Raw genomic sequence first — 20700 nt, 5'->3', positions numbered from 1 at the left:
ACTTCCATGAACTTCATAATTTGTGTGTGTTCTCACCTCTCCCATAGAGGAGCACCACACATGTATTGAACCTGGAAAAAGCCATGTTCCTACATTCAAGAAGCTACAAGAATTTGCTCCTTCCATCTGTTTTTCAATTAGAGTGACTTGCTTACCAGAAAAGAAACAAAAAAATAATCTTTCCAGATCAAGAAGCATATTGGCAGCCAAATCTCCAACAACTATAAATCTGTTTAATTTATCAGTACATGCAAAGGAAGCATGGAGAGAAGAAGAAAGGCCCAAGAAGATATACAGCTGCAGTTCTCTTGGGTGGAGTTAGTACTAATTAGGGTTTGAGATCTCTGTGTATATGTACCATATGCATATCTCACTGCCAATACGTGTGGTCCCTCACTCTCTCTCTCTCTCTCTGCACACTGAGTGGATGCTTTAAAGAACCCATTTTTTATTTTGGTCCCTCCCCTACAATGTAGGCAGACCTAGTAATCTATCATCAAATCCAAGCAGTCTTCTATGAAAAACTTCCAGTTTTGCTCACACCACAACTTCAGAAGCCACAAGACGATTAAGACCCATCTCTTCTCTGACTTTTAATTCACTTCACACAGCACTTTCTTTGAAAAAGAAAACCATTCTCTTCCAAATTGATAGCAGTCACATTCTCTCATTCATTCACAACGTTCACAAACGATGTTGCTTCAGCCAAAACAAGATTCCATTTGTGTGTTCTTGCCATCTTCTGTAGAATTTTTTTCCCAAGATCACACAAGACGGCAGAATTATAATTCTAAAGCATGATGGTTTTCACTACCTTGCCATCCTTTTCACTCAGCTGCGCATGCATTTATCATATCATGCTATGTGGAGTACACCCCATAAAGCTATTCTCTTGTTGCGTCAAATAAAGTTTTAGTCTCTCTCTCTCTCTGATTTCTTTCTCTCCTTTTCAATTATGTCTTGGCAATGGTCCCCTTTGAGTTTAAAACCTACCCTTTTGATGGGTTTGTTTCAATCTTTAACTGATCTCTTAATGACAGGAAAAAGAAGAGAAATAACACGTGTCGGATTAGTTCTAATCAATCTCGACCTATAAATTTGCGATTCGGTACGCATGTTAAATGATAATTTATGATTTACAGAACTCTTGAGTCGACCTGGCTGACGTGGCAACTTCGGCATATAACACTTGGGAGCAAGATATGCCATACCTCTTTTCACATCATTCCCATGCAACATAATATGCAACATGCCATGGTTAATTTTTCGGCATATTTTCCATTCTCCAGCCAAGAGTGAATAATTCCTCAGTTGAACTTATATTGTGGATGTACAGTTTACTGTCTCTAGATTGATACTCTCTCTCTCTCTCTCTCTTGCTCGCTCACTCGCTCGTTTCCACCCTCTCCTCGGACTCCTCGTCTTCTCAGGCGACCATATTGTTCTCGTTGGCAGTTCTGGAGAATTGAAGGGAACTGATCTTGATCTGCTATCAAGATGGTGAATACTCTCTAGCTGAAGTAAGTTCATAATCAAGCAGCGATTTACATATTTTCTTGATAATTTTTGTCGAGTTTATATATGCGAAGACATTCTTTTTCAAAAGAGGATGTGCGAATACTAGCTTGTTATGTTTCCTCAAAGTAGGTTTCCTTCTTCAGAATCAGATAATTGAACTCTAGATCTGTTGACAGATGCAAGATTCTTTCCTCTTTGGCCAAAATTAGATTCTACTTTCATTAGGTTTTCAAATCGGGACACCGCGCATTTAGCAATCTGGAGATGTCTTTTAACCAAATCAAATGGTTGTTTGTTGAGTACTTGACTAAAGAATTCTTGAATCATCGAAAATCGAAAGTCCTCTCTGCACCAATTCTTGATTTTGGGAAAGTATACTTGCCATAGGGATCTTCTTTCAGTTGCTTCGTGTCATAAGGAGAAAGAACATGCTTGTTTGGTGATATGCTTCGTGATGTAATTAATTACTCTCTCTTTTTTCTTTCTCTCTTGTTAATTGATCTGTAGTTATTGCATACTGCTGCAAATCAATGCATGGCAACCTAAATGAATTGTGCTTGAGATTGTATAGAGGAAAGAAGGTGACTTCACGCGTTAACACTTTTGACAATTCTTATTGCAGCCAATCTCTTGCATCCTAATGATCATGAGAGGAGTAAGATGAACCCAATTCCAAGAGAAGGAGGAGGATTTCAATCAGCGAAGCACGAGGAAGAAAAGAACGAGACCGGCGGGAGTTTGTCCCGCTTGGCGCCGCCATCGACTTCCAGGCAATGGTCAGGCTTCCGAAACCCAAGGATCGTGCGTGTCTCGCGCTCTTTCGGGAGGCAAGGATAGGCACAGCAAGGTCTGCACTATTAGGGGTCTGAGGGATAGGAGGATTAGGCTCTCCGTGCCCACAGCAGTTCAATTGTATGATCTTCAAGACAAGCTAGGGCTCAGCCAACCCAGCAAAGTCATCGACTGGTTGCTAGATGCCTCTAAACAAGACATCGACAGGTTGCCACCGCTCCAAATGCCTCCGAACTTTGGCCAATTCCACCAGCAAATCCTATTCCCGCAAGAGCCGTCGAGCGCCAACCCGCAACCTTCCTTGATCTCTCCCTTTCTCCCCACAAGCTCAACAACATTCTTGAAGCACGGGATTAAGATTGCCGAGGGTAGTGTCGATCACGGGGTTCATGACAGCGAATCTTCGGCGATGGCAAGGTCAAAGTTTTGGAACATCGATACGTATAACACACTGAGAGCAAAGAACAAGGAGGTCGAAATAGATGATCATAATGATCAGCCTCTTTCTGAGAAGGGCAAGTGGATTGAGACCGATCAAGTGCATGACCATTTGGGATCATCAGTGAACTCTCACCATGCACAGGTATCAGCTCAGAACTTCTTCCCAATCGTTAGTTATTCCTTGAGCGGCTTGCCGAACAGCGCCTTGCCGTACTCCTACAATAATCAATGGGACCCTTCGAGTTTGTCATTGTCTCAGCTTGGGACTCACAGCTTTCAATTGCTGCCAGATCAAAATCCCCTAAATCCCTCGTCGATCGCTTCCTCTTCGGCTCTTTCCGTCCTCTGCTCCCCAGTTATACTTCTGCCCGACCGCGGCGATGACCCCGATCTTTCCTTCCTACCCTTCGTATCTTACCCCTTCCATCGACACAGATCCGAGGCAACTGAACCACCTTCATCTACTGAGCTCCAGTTCGCAACAGCACATCTTGCCTACTTCCCTCGTGCCATCCCTTCAATTAATGGGCTCGCCAATGAGATTGCCGTTCCAAACCAGCACCAGCACCAAATTTCTTCAACGGCAAGACGACGGCGAGAGCGAAGAAGACGAGGACAGGAGCGGTTCTTGAATCTCCAAACATGAGGAACACCCTCTCCCATGAAGATCATTCGAGACGATGATATCCCCAAAATCTTTTCAAAAGAGGGTTTATAATTCAATAATCTTTGTGAGAGATTGCTGCTTTAGGATATGGTCATGAACAAGAAGTTAAGTATGGACGAAAAAAAGCAGCAACATCGTCAAGGTGGCGACATGTTTCTCCTGCATATTTATCTCCAACACACACTTCATAAGTGCCTCAGTTTGGTCAGACAAGATTTATAAAGCTCCATGGAGTATTTTGCCTGGCTCATCATCATCATCATCAACTTCTGCAACAGAGTAAGATGCTTCTATTTAAGGCTTTCTTCTGTTCCTGCAGCTTTTTAGGGTAGCATCTCAGTCATATATCATGGCCAAATTATTTGAAGAAAATGCAACAATGACTCTCGTACAAAAACATAGTATTTTCCTTTCCTTTCCTTTCCTTTTTCCTTTTTTGGCCTTGTATTCGAATGCTTATCTTGCATACGATACCTTATACGCGGGATGTTATAGCCGAAAACTCGATATGTTTAGTCAGTGCACATTTATTCGACATGTGCCGTGTGTATCATAGCATAAACTTAATTTTGTCTTTAATTATCTAAAAATCGATATAGTTTTTCGTTCCCCTCTTGGATCCTGCTTAAGTACTCTTTGATTTAAGCGTCAATTTTTGGACATGCTTTCCATGTTGTCAATTCCTGGACGGGCTTATTAAGCAGATTTCTTAACATTTAAAGCTCAATGTTGTGATTAGATTAGGCTGTACCTTAGCAAAAAGCAGCACTCATAAACAGTGAGAAAGACTCAACGCATCAAAACCAGGATAAGAATGAACGAGAAAGGAGTGTTACACATCATTTGGATTTGACGAGAACGCGCTAAAAAACAGTGTTTCAGTGATAATTCGTTGCGTGTCGCCTCCTCTCTCATTTGGGTATGGTTTAGTTTATCAGTAGTACCGGTGAAACTTCCCCTACTAAACCCGGCATGCTTGTTATCTCGCCTTGAAATCTAACAGCGACCCGATCGCAGTTTCCTAGGTTAGAAAATTTTCTTCCATGAGTTCGATGCCCGTGTCGCATCATAGAGAGTTTCTCTTCTGTGTAGCTCCCAAACTCAGGTTAGAATACTGTGATAGATCTGATAAGCTCGCATGGTGCATTGTTTACCGAATATGATTTTTTTTCTGTCCTTTAGCAATTCACAACCAGTAAAGTTTAAGCTGAATAACTGTGCAAAGTCATCTGCATGTTCTTTGGTTTCGGTCCATCTACCTCCAATTAATCACAGCTACAACATATTATGAACCAACCCTAGCTAACTGGCTTAAAAAGGAAAAGTCAAAACAAAAAGGGGAAACCAACCCTAGCTAGTTTTGACTGTTGAATGTCACCATACACATATAAATATCAAACATGGATGCAGCTGCATTCCTCAAACTCTTTCTTACTTCCTCCAAAAAAAAAATAAAATAAAATTCGGGGCATAGGTGAAGATGAAGTTATTTTCGATATCTTGATACTTCTTCTATTATCTACTTATGTCGTAAGGTCTCTTGGTCATTTTATAATCTGTTCGTTAATTTCATGCGACGCTTTTTATTCGATCCGCACACGAGAAGAGGTGTTGAAGCTCCGTTTGATTCTAGAGAATGATAATAAACATCAATCCTTGAACTCAAACACTTCAACTTGATAATAAGTGTTTCATTAAAAATATACATGAGTGCAAGCTATATATAAAACTCATCCTATGTTGCGACCCTCCTGAGGATGAACCTCAAGGAGGTGCAATGGATTGCTAAGCATGCAAGTATAACTCTATTGTGTGGTGGCACTTACATGTCGCACGGGCTTTTCCAAACCTTATTGATCGGAGCTTGATTATTTGTTTATGATTAATCGAATGAGGTTATAGCCACTGCTAACCTTTACCAGACCATAAATAAGTGCATAAGCACTAAAAATAACTCACTAAACAAATAATTAAAGCAAATGTAAAACCAACCCCAGCCGTATTGGGCAAAATAAAAACGAACCCTAGTCATAACGCTCTTGGACGCGGCCGTGTGAGCTCTAGAATGGGAAATCAGGAATTTTCCAGAAAATCCTAAACTTATTGTACGGCGGCCGACGTAATCCTAAACTTTTTATTTGTGCTAATTCAATTCTAAACTTTTTGACAACTTGCCAATTTATTCCTAAGCCTTTCAATTATGACAATTTAGCCAAACTAGTTCTAAACCTTTTGACAAAATGCCAATTTAGCATGTCCAGCCAATTACTGAAATTATAGGTTTAGGACTCTAATGGTAAAACTTTAAAAGATTTAGGACTAAATTGGCTAAATTTCAAAAGGTTTATAACTAAATTGACACAATTGAAAGGTGTAGAACTAAAAGGTTTAGGATTAAATTGGTATAATTGAAAGGTCCGGAGTTGAATTGGCACAAATGCAATAAGTTTAGGAATTTTTTGATAATTTACCCATCGAAATCTCATACATGCTGATCTCTCATGAAAACTAAGACTAAATATTCGCCTAGGATCTATGCAACAATAAGCCAAAACTTCTAGGATGGAATGCAACAATTCTAAAACATGTGCAAATGCCTCTAAGCTAAAAAGTGTATATGATTTTCTTAATTTTTAATCGATGTTCTGATTGTGCATTAAAAAATAGGAAAAATTACGCAATCAATCCCAAACTTATTGTATGGATGCCAATTCAATCTTAAATTTTTCAACTTGGCCAATTTTGTAGTAAACTTTTGCGTGAAATTTCAATATAGTCATTCCGATTGATTTTTGCCGAAATTGCTGACATAGCGGTCTAGTTATTGCCATCTGTCCTACATGGCACACCGTCACGTTAGTGATTTCATGTGAAAATAAGCTGGGAGGACTACTTTGGAATTTGGCGCAAATGTTAAAGACTAAATTGGCAAAGTTAGAAGCTTGAGGTTTAAATTAGCATTCATATAATAGGTTTATGACTGATTGGACAAATTTTCCAAAGAAATTTGTGTGGCTATGACTTTTAATTCATTGAGACTAAAAAATGCCACGGGAGGAACTCCATATGCTTTCAGGTAAGGCTTGCCTAGACGAGACACCGATAAGACCGGCTCGCGACGAGGTAGATTAGGCCGCGCATGGGGACTCTTAAGCAGTGTTCAGATTGAAACTAGGTCCGAAGAGCGAGCGAAAAACCTTTAAACTTTGGTCCCTGAGTTTCTTCCCAAGCCAGCCGGACGGGGGTTGAATACTCGCCGTTCAGACCAAGAATCCCACGAGAATGTCTCCAATCATGGAGAAGGCATCATGTAGATGTCTCTTTGTACCAAAATTCTTCCCAAAACCGACGACGGAGATCTCCCATTTGTGCGGTGGTGCTCGAGGATTCCTGGAATCCTCTCTCTCTCTCTCTCTCTGTCTACACGAGTTTGCCAGCTCCATCCTCTTGTCTAACTTGATTTATTTCCTTGCCTAGTTCCAATTACCCTTATTTCAAGCTAAGCCAAAAATTCACATGGCCTCTAGTGCCATTCCTTACAATTTTTTTGGGGGGTGGGGGGAGAGAGAGAGAGAGGGGGGGTCGAGAATGAATAGGGTTGTTTGAATGAGAGAGGTCAGGGTTTACGCTGAGTTCAGCGTCCCCGTGCCGAGCTTCGAGCTTGTTTAGATTCAATGCAAGAAGAAATTCACAGCGGGTCGCGTACCAGGCTGGTCCACAAAAACTCGTGGTCTTATTAAAATTATACCCCTAATTTCTAGATGCGGAAAGATGCACTAAAGAATGAGAATGTGAGACTATAGATGGTTTTGTTCAAGGGTCATTGGCGGATTTTATACCTAATTTTCATGAAATGCGAATGAGACCTTTGGGATAAAAAATTTAGGTGTCAACATCCTACTCAGCTTTTGTTGTTCTTGTGGCTTCTCAATAATTTTTTTTTGTGACACATGTATAATAACTAATTAATTAAGAATGATCTGTGATGAAGAAAATTAGTCGTCGAGCTAGCCCCCCATGTCCTTGTGCGGCCAATATATCAAATTACCTAACTGATCATAAACGTTTGATTAATTTTTACAAGCATGACACAAGGAAAAAAAAAATAGCAAGCATGTTGAATTAGTGCAACCAAACCCCAACTAAATCTGGTAGAATTCGTTGATTTTGGCCCTTCGATTTTCAATTAACCATGGTGTAAAACCCTAGCTATTTGCCTAATATTTCCACAAGTCTTGCAATAGCTAGGCTAGTAGAAGAAGGTTGAAACTTATCAAATCTCTATCCTACAAAACACTATAACTCCAAATTACTCTCTATGCTTGGTCTAGCATCTTTAGTCGCCACTTATTTTCGCCCGCAATAAAGAATGCACTATAGGACACATGCAATAGATCACATGACTTGAACAAATCTTTCTAACGCGCCATATGTTCGATTGGCTCATGGAGACACCGAATTAAGAATGTTTACCTGACATATTACAAAAGTTACAAAAGGGTCTAATTATCTCTTCTTCTTCTTCTTTCCTTCCTTTTTTGTACCCGTGATTTATAATCGAAGGCTTGATGTTGACAAGTGTGAAAATGGAAAAAAGAGAAAGAAAGAGAGAGAAAACAGTCAAAATTTTAACCTAAGTATATAAGCTACGCACTTCAGTCCCCTCTTCACACATGCATAGCTTTTAAAACATATAAACCATGCGCATGCAGCAAAGCACGCCGAGCTAGGGCGTGTGATCACGTCATTGTATAAAGTAGGGCTGCATTATTTCCCCAATGTCAAGAAGGACGATCAATCCATGAGAACCGTAGAACATAGATCCCACAAAAGCACTGTGAAAAAGAAAGAAAGACACTGACCCCCCTGCAACACATTAGAAACCCTAGAACATGACCACAGGCCTCCCTCTCTTTATACATTGCGTAGACTACATAGAGACAATAATACCTAGACTTGATACGCTCACTTAATACATGCAATTTTAACTTCCTGACGGTTGATCATAATCTTGTACTCATCACGTGTGATGGCTTCACCAAATCTTTCACTGACCCACCCATCGGATTCTGGTGCTGAAGGCGTTCATCGTCAAATCGGTCTTTGCGGGAGAAGGTTAAGACATAAAATATGTTCAGACATCACTCTTAAGCGGCTTAATTGAACTATAAACACAGCTGTACCCTCAACCTCAAGTAAGAGGATGACTTATCTGCTCACCCTTTTTGTCTGTGAGGATGCATAGAAAAAGGCTTCATGTGTCATTTTCTCTGCGACGCTTTACCCCAATCCAGCGGAAGAGGAGTATTATGGCATGGAAAGGATCCACAGCCAAGGAAAAAGAATAGGGCTTGTGGGGTCGCAGAACATGCCATTCTCTCCTCAGACTCAGACAGATGAAAAGGAAGGAGGGGAGAGAGAGCGAGAGAGCAGCAGCAGATAGGGACTAAATTCTGACAGGGTCACAAGATCCAAGAAGAACATTAAAGGATACCCCAGTGGCAAGTTGGGTTTAAAGTTGTCTTCAAAGGAAAGGTTTCTTGTGGTGGTCCTAAAGTTAAAAGGATAGGGTAATATTTGCTTGCTATCCCTTTCAGAAAAAGATAGGTTAGTGGACACTGCATATACGTACGCATCTGCATATACGTATGCATGTTGAGTGAATGGTATGGAGCGTTTGCCCTTCATCGCATCCGTTGGAGGAATCTGCAGCAGCGTCCTGTCCTTTGGAACCTGTACATTGCGGTCTTTCGACCTAGAACCGATTCAGCCTAAACATAATATTTGCAGGAGATGCAGGGTGCATTAGGTATTCTAATGGCCGGCTAAGTAAGACCCGCGTGCGGATTGTGCGTTTCTATTGACGAAGATTTGAACTAGATGCGCCCTTCATCGACATTATTTCAACTCGACCACGCGCTTTGATAAGCATGGCCGGGGTTATGTAGTTCTTTCATACTGTGTGGTCCTATTTACTGTATAAATTGGCTCGGGTAGCAATTTATAACCGAGGACCACATATGAAGTATTCGTTAAGCATTAGGAAAGGAATTCCATTTTGAGCAAATGAAATTCCCAAGTAACTCAATTTCCGTTGGTGAGAGTACACCTATCTACATGCGTCATAAACCCATTTCTTAATCCATGTATGATGAGATAGTTTGTTAGATGGGTTAGTTGTATTTAATAAATAGGTCATAAACGGGTTTAAACATTGTAAGTGTTAAATGAGTCATAATGGGTTGTAAATTGGTCATAAATATGTTTACAACTTACTTAAACCTAATACCTCTATGGCTTAAAAGGGATTAATTTATCAATTAAGGGAGAAGAATCTGAAGCAATCAATCAAAATCACAAGCACTCATTCTGGGATATGCTAAAATCAAGGGATTGACAACTATTTTAATATGATGATCACTTTATTATTATTTTTCATTGTTGAATGGTTTCCTTTCGAAATGTAATAGTTTGTAATATCTTTATATAGTGTAACTCATCTCAACAATTATACGTTGAGATCAAGAATTAAACACATTTATTCTTTCATGATATCAGAGAATATTTTCGAAAGAAATCGATCCTTAACCAGGGGTTCCCCTAAGTATCCATGCTCATTGTCTTTGAGCATTAGCAATTTTGTGTCACTGAAACCGACACTTCCGACCAAGAAAAAAAAAAAAAGGGACACAAACAAACATTTCCTATTGGAGAGCACAAATGCTTGCACTAATTGAAAGTCGGGATTTAGTGGCATTCATTGATGGCGAGTACTAGAGGCCAAGTCCAACAATCACCTTCTTTGCTACCGGAGAAGAAATTGGAATCTCAGAGGAAATGACAAATCTAGAGTTTTTACAGTAAAGAAGGTCGGATCGCCTTTTGTAGGGATGGATTATTGCAACGCTCTCCAAAGAAGTTTTTGCTTAAGTAGTAGATTTGAAGACATATGCTGAGGTATGTTTAGCTTTACAAAAGATTTTTCCCAAGGTATCTGAGGAACGTGAAGTTTCAATTTTTCTACAAATCCAAAAATGTCATAGAGATAATTTTTTATCTCTTCACAAGTATCTTGGTGCTTTTCAAAAATATTTTAATGAGTCATCTGCTATTGGATGCGCCCTTAAGAACAAAAAGAAGGGTCTCTTTGTTTTGAATGACTTAGGTGATCAATATGATTCATTCACAACCTCCATGTTGAAGCCTCCAAGGTTACATTTTTTAAGAAGGGTCTCTTTGTTTTCAATTGCTGCACTTACTGTTTGAGATAGTCGGGATTCGAAATGGTTCACTACTAACGGAGCTTCAAATCATATGTCCGGAGATGAAGGTAACCTTTTCAACTTAGGATCATATATGAGAAACTATAGTGTTATGGTTGGAAATAGCGATTCACTTGAAATTTCCCATGTTGGTAATACTCATATCAATTTAGGCCAAGAGGTTGTTGACTTAAAAAATGTTCTACTTGTTCCTCATATGAAAAAGAACTTATCATTAGTGAGCTAATTTACAACTAACTATCCTCTAAATTTTGAGTCCTCCGCCACTGGTTTTGTGATAAAGGACAAGAAAAGGGGAAAGGTTCTAACAATTGAAAACCGTGAAGGCAATCTATATACCTTAAAGGTGCAAGAAGCACTATTTCAAATTGATTCAGGAAAGCTAATGAAAGTACTTGGCATCAAAGGTTGGGACATCAACAATCGATGACAAGCCGTCATCTGCAAAATAAAGACAATATCATTGTTACTGCTTGGAATAAACCTACTACCACATGTAGTAGTTGTTAAATGGGGCGAACACTTAAACTTCCTTTTTTGCCTTCCAAAACTTGTACTAATAAGCCCTTCAAAAAGATACATTGTGATTTGTGGGGAAAGGCTCTGATAATCTCATTTCAAAGGTTTCAATGTTGTGTTTGCTTTGTGGATAATTATAGGTGATATACTTGGTTGTTTCCATTGCAGCAAAAATTTGATTTTTATGCATGTTTTCTCAATTTCAAGAAATATTTGGAAAGACAATTTGGAGGCAAGATTAAAACCTTTCAATCTAACGAAGGAGGAGAGTTCAATCGAGCAGATTCTTCATCCACTTGCAAAAGAATGGGATTGTTAATCAAGTATCTTGCTCAAATGCTCCGAAAAAGAATGGAGTTGTTGAGCGAAAACATAGGCACATACGTGAAATTGGCTTGACGATGCTTCACCGAAGTGGAATTCCTAAAAAATATTGGGTCGAAAGCTTTCAAACAACAGTTTTTCTCTTAAATCAACTTTCTACAAGGGTGTTAAACATGAAATCACCTCATGAATTCTTATTTGATAGAAAATCATATTATAATTTTTTGCGAATTTTTGGTTGTAGGTGCTTTCCTTATCTTAGGGAATACACCAAGAATAAGTTTGATCCTCGATTGTTACCATGCGTATTTCTCGGCTACTGTGATCGCCATAAGGGATATCGAAGTCTCTATCTTCCGATTGGTTGAATTTATATATCCTGGCATGTCATCTTCGATGAGACCGTATTTCCCTATCTTGTATACAGCTCATTATTTCGGAATCAAACCGTTAAAGCGAAGGTATCATAATTTATAAGCTGGCCAAATGTAGACAATTTAGAGTTTGACTTGGAATTTTCACGTTTATATTTGCAACAAGGTGTGTTCTCTACTAACTCGGATCAATCGTGTAGTGACTTATTAAATTGTACTACTCAGGATAATTCTCATGAACACAACATTGATGGAGGTGAATCACATGTTCGCCAAAGTTATATTGTAATTGGTGACTCATCCGGTGCTCCGCTTGACTCTCCATGGAATTTGACAAATGAAGATTCCTCTTTGGATGTTCTTCATGACTCTTCAGCAGCACATCACCCATTCAAAATCATTCAATGGTTACTTGAGCACGTGCTGGTATTGTGAAGAGGAACTCTAGGCATTGCATCGGAATGAAACTTGGACTCTTGTTCCACGTCTTCCAAAGACTAATGTTGTGGTAGATGGATTTTTAAGTCTAAGTCAAAGGCTGATGGTACATTAGAAAGTTTAAAAGCCAGATTGTTCGCCAAGGGATATACTCAAGTAGCGGGAGTAGAGTCCCTTGAGACATTCTTGCCGCTTGTTTGACTAGGAAGCATAAAAACGGTCCTCACCATTACTATTGTTAAAGGTTGGTCCATCAAACAATTAGATATTAAAAATGTCTTCTTACATGGATTTTTATCACAGCTTGTTTGTATGGAGCAACCGCCCGATTTTGATGACAAAAATCATCGGTCTTAATTTTGCAAATTGGAGAGAGCTTTATACGGTCTCAAGCAAGCACCAAGAGCATGGTTTGATCGCTTTAACTCGTTTCTTTTGGTATCCAGTTTCTTTTGTAGCATTTCGTATCCTGCATTATTTATTGAAAAATCGGATCATGGCATACTAGCTCTATTTTTATATGTAGATGACATTACCATTACAGGTGATGAGCGAAAATTGCTCGATGGGTATATCTCTGGATTGAGTAGCGAATTAGCAATGAAGGATATGGGGCCGTTACTCTATTTTCGAGGTGTGGGGGTGAGGGTATTATCCGACGGTTTTTATCCGTGCCAACAATAATATGCTTCATTAATTTTGCACAAATGGGGGGCTGTAATTCGGTTTCCACACCCGTGGCCTCTATCTCTCATTCTAATAAAGATGCAATTCTATTCTTGGATCCTACGCTATATCAAAGTATTGTTGGAGTTCTTCAAAATCTCACGATCACGGCTGGATATTTCATATGCAATCAATTTTGTCTTTCAATTCATGCATAGACTTTCAATGAGTCATTTTCAAATTGTGAAGCGCATTTAACGTTATGTCGGTGGCATAACAGATGGAAGCATGTAAATCTTGTCCAAGTCAACTTTGGACTTGTATGCTTTTTGTGATGCAGATTGGGCTGATTGTCCCCCGACTTGACGATTGACTACTGAATTTTGTACTTTCTTAGAAGCAACAAACGGTTACTCGATTCAGTGCCGAGGCAAAGTATTGTGCAATGGCGTTGACAACTAGATTACTTGGATATTATTCCTTTTTAGAGATTTAGATATTCATCTTAGTCCACCAATACTATTTTGTGATAATATCGATGCACTTTATTTGTTGATTAATCCAGTATTTCATGCAAGAACTAAACATATCAAATTAAATTATCTGCGAAAAAAAGTTGCTCTTGGAACACTTGTGACTAAGTATATTCCTTTTATGCATCAAATTGCTGATCTCTTCACAAAACCCCTATCTAGGAGTACGATTGGAAACTTATATCGCACATTGGGAATTTGAGATTCTTCTATTCCCAATTTGAGGGGCGATAAAGGCACTAATTTATCACTCAAGGAAGAAGAATCCGAAGATATCAATCAAAATCACAAGCGCCGATTCTTGGAGATACTAAAATCAAGAAATTGACAACTTATATAATATGATTATCTCTTTATTATTGTTTTTCATTGTTGCATTATTTTATTTTGAAATATAATAGTTTGTAATATTTTGATATAGTGAAAATCATCTCAACAATTATACGTTGAGATTAAGAATCAAACACCTTTGTTCTTTTATGACTCTCTATCCATTCTCTATTGTCTTCATTCGATCTTACACTCACTCACTCCGCACACTTAAATCAGTTTGAGTATGAGTTTTTCAAAATTGAATTAGATATGGAAGCGCTTTAAGAGTATATGTTGGTCGAGTATGAGTCGCTAAATTTGTATTACACTAAATTGGTTAAATGGGCCTATCTGGATTGGACCATTATGGCCCGACATGATCCACCCGTTTGACAAGTCTAGATGAGAGAAGCGCGAGATTTAAATTGATGTGATCTAAAAAAACAATAGCAAGAGGTAAAATCTTTAAAAAGAACAAAAAATTTCCTTGGTTTAATCTCGTGTAAACGAAAGCACGTATTGAAGACATAGCGAAAACCCTCCTCAAACTCAAACCAGGAATCCGAACATAACCCTCGACCGAACGCTCTCTTGAGTTCACGACACTCGGTTTTTGATCCCATGACTCATTCACGACGATTTCGAGCTGCGAGTTGCCCGCCGGCTGCTCCTCATCGCAGTTTTCGCGACCGATCTTCATTTTGGTCACCCGCGCGCGAACAGTTGGGAGTCGAGCTGCGATCGACGGATCCATCATGCCATTGCCATTCCAATGACATTGTGATCTTGACTTGACGAGAAGAGGAAGACAATCGTTCGACAGCCGAGAGTAATGAAGAGCAAGAATAAAGAATTCTAGGCCCAAAAAAATCACGTGAAGGCCCATGTGGTTGGTGGGTCGACCCAAGAACCTCGTTCTGCCCGAAACCAGACCCGAAGAATGAAATTTTTTTAATAAAAAAAATGAGACACAATTCGAGATAAAAGCCCCCGGCGAGGATCGAACTCGCGACCTTTCGCTTACGAAGCGAACGCACTACCACTATGCTACGGAGGCCTCGTTGATGTTGCGTTTGTCTGAATAATTACATTTAAATATTATATTTTGAGCTTCCAAACAGCGAACTAATTGGACATCTGTCGTGATGAAATTCTGACAAAGTTGTTGCCTGTTTGTCCTTTTTTTTGTGTTATTTATTTATTTTATCACCGAAGGGATTTTCTTTTTCTCGATATTTTTTTTTAAATCTTCACCGGATTGGGGCTCTTTGTGGCCACACCTGCACTGCAGGTTCTTGAGCCACTGATGAGAAGTCAAATTCAGTGTCAACACAACCCCCTGCATTATCCTCTTTCGCCATCAAGATGCTATCAATTGGGTCATTCTAACATCCTTGTCTTTCCCCTTGTCTTGGTACAAGGTCTCACATGTAGAATAGCCTAGGCTTCCTAGGTCCCGTCCTACTCTCGGGTTCGCAGGCTTCACGGTTTGCTCGTTGTTAGAGCCCTCGCGACGGGGTACTTCATCCGATCTCTCAATGCACGAGGTCTTAGTATATGTGCCATCCGGTCATGTTGCGCATTCGAGGTTCACGTCATCTTTCACACGACAGACAAAGTACGCGACACCAAACTTCCTCCGGTCATGTGCCGAGAAACGACTTTTACAACCTGTGGAGTTTTTCAGGAAATCTCATGCATTATCTGCCATTGAGAAGATATAGATCAGGGCCTCTAGTGAATGATGCGATCCTAAAGTTAAAAGAGTTAAAACAGTGGATTGCATATTGCTCATTTTAACATGTATGACATAATGTTCGAAGACAATCACAGCTTTCTCGATCATCCATGGATAAGAACCTTCTCACACCAATTATTATGCTCTCAAAACAAACATCCAAAATGAGAATCAGAGAAGAGGAGGGAAGAAAAAGGATTTGTCAAAAAGAATGAAAACTGAAGATATCAGCAACCGAACAATTCCAGGCGCCTGCTTGGCCTGGCTCTGGATCCACCCATTTCGCCTATCATGACCTCGTTGATCAGGTCTTTGAAGATCGAGCGCTCAATGTCTAATACCATCCCAGATGTCTCCCTGTTGAACTCCGTCCAGCTCTCGGACCTATGCAGCACATCCTCCCACAATATGCTCTTTAGACCATCGTCCTCTTCCTGAAAATCGTATGATGGATTCTTGGCATCGAGCTGCTCGATCTCCATGCACAATTCTTTCAAAAGCTTCTGTGCAGTGAACGACTTCCTCGCTAGCTTTTCCGATTTCAACCACGGGTCATAAGAAACGCCCAAAAATGATAGCTTTCCAACAAGAATCTCATTTACAGCATCGAAGATGAGTTTCCTGTGAATTTTCTCCTGGTTCGGCTTCAAAGTCGCATCCTTGCCACAGACAGGGTCTTCTTTTATTATAGCGCTTGATTTCGTTTGCTCTAAAACAAGGAACAACTTGGGGTTTATGGGGTGGCCTGATGGGTGCAGCTGAAATGCAGTCACGCTTGAGCCGAAGTCTCTGAGCAGGAGGCCTGAAGCTAGCAATATCTCGGAAACATATCGGTGGTCAGGTTTCGCGTTTTCGCAAAGAGAGGCGATGTAATCTGTTCTTTCCTCGTCATGGCTGGAGTTGAGTCCTCTAAGCTTCTGAACCAACAGCTCGATGTTCTGCAACTTCCTGCGATTAACCTCGGAGGTAGGAATGGTGACAAAACCACTTGGCTGGAGGCTCTCTGTCGCGTTCCACTGATCTTGGACATGATTGTAGTCAGACTCATAAGCAACATTACCTGCATTATGGACAGTATTCCAACTGGGATTCACAATACAATGTTGGTACAACAGTTGCAAACAATTAAACGGCTAATGGTAGCATATTAGAATCATTCAACTTGAATTTAACTGTTCGAAAAAATCTAGATGATTAGCTCACTTGCACTGAAATTTTTTAGTGTAGAAGCTTTACCTCTGAAAGAATTTACCATCTGCTTTGTAGGAGTCGGAGCATCTTCCGTGTGTACTGATGAGTCAAGTACTGATACTGGACTGTGATATTCTGTAGCTGCTGTATTAAGTTCCGCCAATGTTTCATCTTCATCCACCATGAGAATTGACTTCTTCAATACACATGGCAAAGTAAGATGCTATTAGTCAATCAGTGATTACTACAATGTGATAATCGTTTCAGGGATAGGAGTAACAACTGGAAGCCCAGGCACCTACCTTTTGCTTCGGCCCGGTGCCTGAATAACTAGAGGACTCCATGCATGGACTCTGTTTGCTCTTCCCCACAGTCGGCAATTCACTGCTTATGACTTCTGCATCGATTTGCGACTCAAAGACGATACTGCTGTCTGAATGAACAGAGATGTCATCTCCTTGACAACTTGGTGTTCTTGAATCGTTACTGATTTCACTCAGTTGGTCATCAGTAGAGTGCAGATTGGAAGATCTGTGCCTGTGTCTTCCACCCGGCGAACTGGATTCACTACTCTGCCTGTTGTACAGCTTTCTGGGTTTATTAGGACCAGATGGAGGAGTTGGTGGACGAGATCGTCTCTCCAACTCCAGCTTCTTTTGCTGCAATCTGAGGCTCACAGAACCCGAGCTCTTTGCAGAACTCGCGGGGTTCTCTTTAGGAACTAGCTGAGGCCTTGATGATGTTTGTGTAGATTTTGTGCTCCTGCCACTAGCTTTCTTATCAGCAAAGCTGCTAGTAGACTCTAGGCGACCAATCTTAGGAGACGGATCTTTAGCTGGCCGGCTAGAAGTTGGATAGTTTCTAGAATCTGCGTTGCTCCGGATTTTATGCAGATTGGAGACAGCGTCCAGTGGGATCATTGACGAAGCATTGAACCCATGTTTCTCGACAAGCTTTGCAGGTTTCATAATCACAATTGGGGATTCAAAAGACCTTGAACTTTCGGATCCCCCAATGTTTGGAGCAGTTCCACAGTTGCTTTGCATATTCTGTTGCCTTTGCAATCTCGAGTTCTGGTGGAGAATTCTAGATCTTCCCACGGGGTCTTTTTGGGTTCCGAAATGTGAAGCTTGCTCTTCTTTCCTGGTCTCCAAAAGTCCCTTGGCCTGGATTGCTTCCAGAATTTGCTTCAGAGCTCTGAGATCCTTCCCAGACTGCTTAAATTCAAGATCTTTCAACCTTTTCTCAATTTCACCATAAACAGAAGGATAGGGATCAATTGGCTTTTGAGGAGCTTCGGTAGGTTTAACGGGAAGTTTTTGAGTTCTTCGATTGCCATCCATCTGCCTCCAAGGCGCTGGTTCATTGGGAGATCTTGAAATGGGTTTCATGACAGCATCGTGATTTCTCCAGCGTGGTGACTCGGGCTCTTTACTCGAATTTCTCAAGGACTCGAAGTTTCTGGTAGGTCTGCCTAGTCCATTTGCTGTCAATGGTATTGAGAACGAATCCCCAGGTTCAGATGAGCTGGATTTGACAGAGCCAACCAGAGCATTAGGAGCTGAGGCAGAATCTGGCAATGCCTCCAAGCCCATCAACTTTGCTACAACACTAGGAGGACGCTTCTGAGACTCACACGATTGCGCTGGATCCTGGGCTCTCTCATTTGAGTTGCAGCTACCCTTTGACACACTTCTTAGAAGTTTGGTTTTTGAATTAGAGTTAGAGCTCAGGATTGAACTCTCCCTGCTGTCTAGTGAAAGTCTGGGTAGCTCTTTCAGCTTCGGGGTGGATTTAATGGTCTCCCGTGATTCAAAGGACAAGCAATTTAGCTCTTTTCCATCATAAGAAAAACGAGGTGCAACCTTCGATATCAGATGCACAGCCCCATCTCTTGCTTCGTACATTGGTCTCGAAAGCTCCTGAACGTCGTTGAAGTACCAAGGTGCTTCTTGGAGTTTTGTAAGAACCTTCAGGGATTCGTTAAGATCTGCAGGGACATTCCGCTTCACCTCGAACCCATCTCCAGAAGAACCTTCAGTGGGTTTCGGTGGCTGTAATGGTTTCAGCGAGTCTCTATATCTCTCTTTGCGTCCGGTGACTTCCTCTCTAGCCGTAGTTTTAACTGATAGACCTCGAGCTTCCCTATACATTGAATCTTTGACTACATCCCGGAGATCCAACGACTTGCGGTGTAAATTGGGAGACGGGCTAGATTGGCTCACCGTAGCATCCCTTGAGGGAGCTTCAGGGAATGTGATTTGGTCAAAGGAAGAGGGTCCAGGTTGAACTGTTCTGCTACATTCCAGAGAGGACAGGGAAGATGAACAAGTGGACGAAAAAGAAGCTCTGGATGATTCAGTGGAAAATCTCTGCTTCTCATTCACACTTTTGTAGAAATTTACTTCCTGCTATAAAGAATATCAGTCGGTTGTTAATGCCACTATCCAAACGAAATGAGCTGAACGCCAAACTGTGCGGAAGGCAAAGTTCGAGCCAAGCTACTATATCAAAATATAATAAAAGATAGAATCAAGAAATCTGGAGACCAATGCCATTTCCTGGGTCTATGTACAAAATTGAGATATAAATCCGCTAGAAACTCAAAGAAATATATAGTTACTGCACGAAAGCGTGACCATATCTGATGGGCATAACATTGTTTGAACATCTAAACTCAAATTTCCCTTATCTTAATCAATTTGAACGATGAAGTGGCAGTTGCAAGTCCTTTACGCAAATGGGATGAAAGAGATATAGAGAGCTTACATCAGGCGCTTGTCGAAGGTACATGTTCGCAGATTCTCTATCTATGCCGAGATCATTGGATTGAGAATTACCTGGTAGGAAGAGATGCATCAGATTGCACGTGTGTGAGTTCAAACGGATCTCAAGCAATTGTGCTTGCAAGTTTTAAGCATTCAGAAAAAGGTAACCGTTTATCAACAGTTGATGCATAGACATGGCAATATACATGGAAAGTGTATAGATATACCACTGGCATGAAGAGATTTTAACTTGCACGGTGAAGTTGCTTTACAAGTCAGTAATTTCGAATGCTAAAAACTTTTGGCTATCTCCATGCCGGTCACAATCTACAAGAAACTAATTTTTATGACTCTGGAAAGTGCAAGAGGACTATCATCATTCAATGAGAAGCTCTCTCTTGTGCCAAATCGAATGCTATTAAAGTGGATCAGAAGATACCTAATAGCCGAGAATAAACTGCCAAACTTGAAACAGCAAGTCAGGATATTAACTTTTCAGAAACAGCATCACACAAGATTGATCAAAGTACTAATCAGAATTAGCTGACAGCATTTCCCAGCAAAAGGGTCAGAAATTACCAGGAAGAAGCCTTTTGTGGCTATAGCGCCTACTGGCAATCATTTGGGGACGATCGAAAATCTGAAAAATACCAGTCATGCATCCGATTTGTTTCTGCAAATCTGGGTTGTCGTCAGCCAATGTTTGCAGAAGCTTCGCAGCCATCTCCACCACCTCTCTTTTACTTCACACAGAAAGATAAATTTTATCTCTCTCAACCTTGGGAACAACCTATCTCCTGTTCTAAGCTGCAACATTCATAGTTCTACTTCAAAAGAATCCGACATAGGCTTTTCGACAATTTTGGCATTGTTATGAACAAAACAACACTTGGAGAAAACATCAGATATTCAACATTCTGAGAGCCAAAAGAGCAATCCTGTGCCTCTCACTCTTCAGCAAAAGTAGTCAGAAGCAAGATGCATTTGCGTGAACCACAAAAGAAGAGAGCACTTTCCACACTCTTTGACCAGCTACTGATCATTGCCCCGGTAAACTATTGCCTCACCAACGAGCTAATCAGACGCATGCAAGCTCCCGAGATGGGGACCTCCACATATAGAAATTCCCACAGAAT

General features: G+C 40.6%; 2 protein-coding genes and 1 non-coding gene across 5 annotated transcripts; 1 reads left to right on the top strand and 2 right to left on the bottom strand.

Moving 5' to 3' along the window:
• The first annotated feature begins 1200 nt into the window (after positions 1-1200).
• Positions 1201-3974, top strand: LOC115740316 (transcription factor TCP5-like). Its single transcript, XM_030673802.2, is given in 4 exon segments — positions 1201-1520; positions 2141-2340; positions 2342-3088; positions 3090-3974. Coding segments are annotated over 3 exon segments (1203 nt in total). The 5' UTR covers positions 1201-1520; positions 2141-2178; the 3' UTR covers positions 3384-3974.
• Positions 3975-14852: 10878 nt separating this feature from the next.
• TRNAT-CGU lies at positions 14853-14924 on the bottom strand. The gene has a single exon. It is a non-coding gene; the product is annotated as a tRNA-Thr (tRNA).
• Positions 14925-15628: 704 nt separating this feature from the next.
• LOC115742801 (protein LONGIFOLIA 1) lies at positions 15629-20588 on the bottom strand. Of its 3 annotated transcripts, none has more exons than XM_030677297.2 (5): positions 20144-20588; positions 19566-19636; positions 17099-19204; positions 16842-16995; positions 15629-16665 (listed from the first exon to the last, which is right to left on the bottom strand). In XM_030677297.2, exons 1-5 carry the CDS (start codon positions 20286-20288, stop codon positions 15833-15835), a joined length of 3309 nt encoding a protein of 1102 aa, XP_030533157.2. In that variant the 5' UTR covers positions 20289-20588; the 3' UTR covers positions 15629-15832. The 3 variants fall into 3 exon arrangements, with proteins under 3 accessions (XP_030533157.2, XP_030533164.2, XP_030533173.2); XM_030677304.2 differs by having other exon boundaries at positions 16842-16992; XM_030677313.2 differs by having other exon boundaries at positions 16842-16989.
• Positions 20589-20700: the final 112 nt, after the last annotated feature.

This window comes from Rhodamnia argentea, chromosome 6 (assembly GCF_020921035.1).
Source record: "Rhodamnia argentea isolate NSW1041297 chromosome 6, ASM2092103v1, whole genome shotgun sequence".
NCBI lineage: Eukaryota > Viridiplantae > Streptophyta > Magnoliopsida > Myrtales > Myrtaceae > Rhodamnia > Rhodamnia argentea.
This window is presented reverse-complemented; position numbering and strand designations above follow the sequence as displayed.

Excerpts from the sequence above, each read along its gene's own strand:
- LOC115742801 (XM_030677297.2), bottom strand. The coding sequence starts at position 20,288 with ATGGCTGCGAAGCTTCTGCAAACATTGGCTGACGACAACCCAGATTTG. Across the intron at positions 16,996-17,098 it reads GCACCGGGCCGAAGCAAAAG|AAGAAGTCAATTCTCATGGT; the intron begins GTAGGTGCCTGG and ends CCATGTGTATTG. Across the intron at positions 16,666-16,841 it reads GATGGTAAATTCTTTCAGAG|GTAATGTTGCTTATGAGTCT; the intron begins GTAAAGCTTCTA and ends TCCATAATGCAG.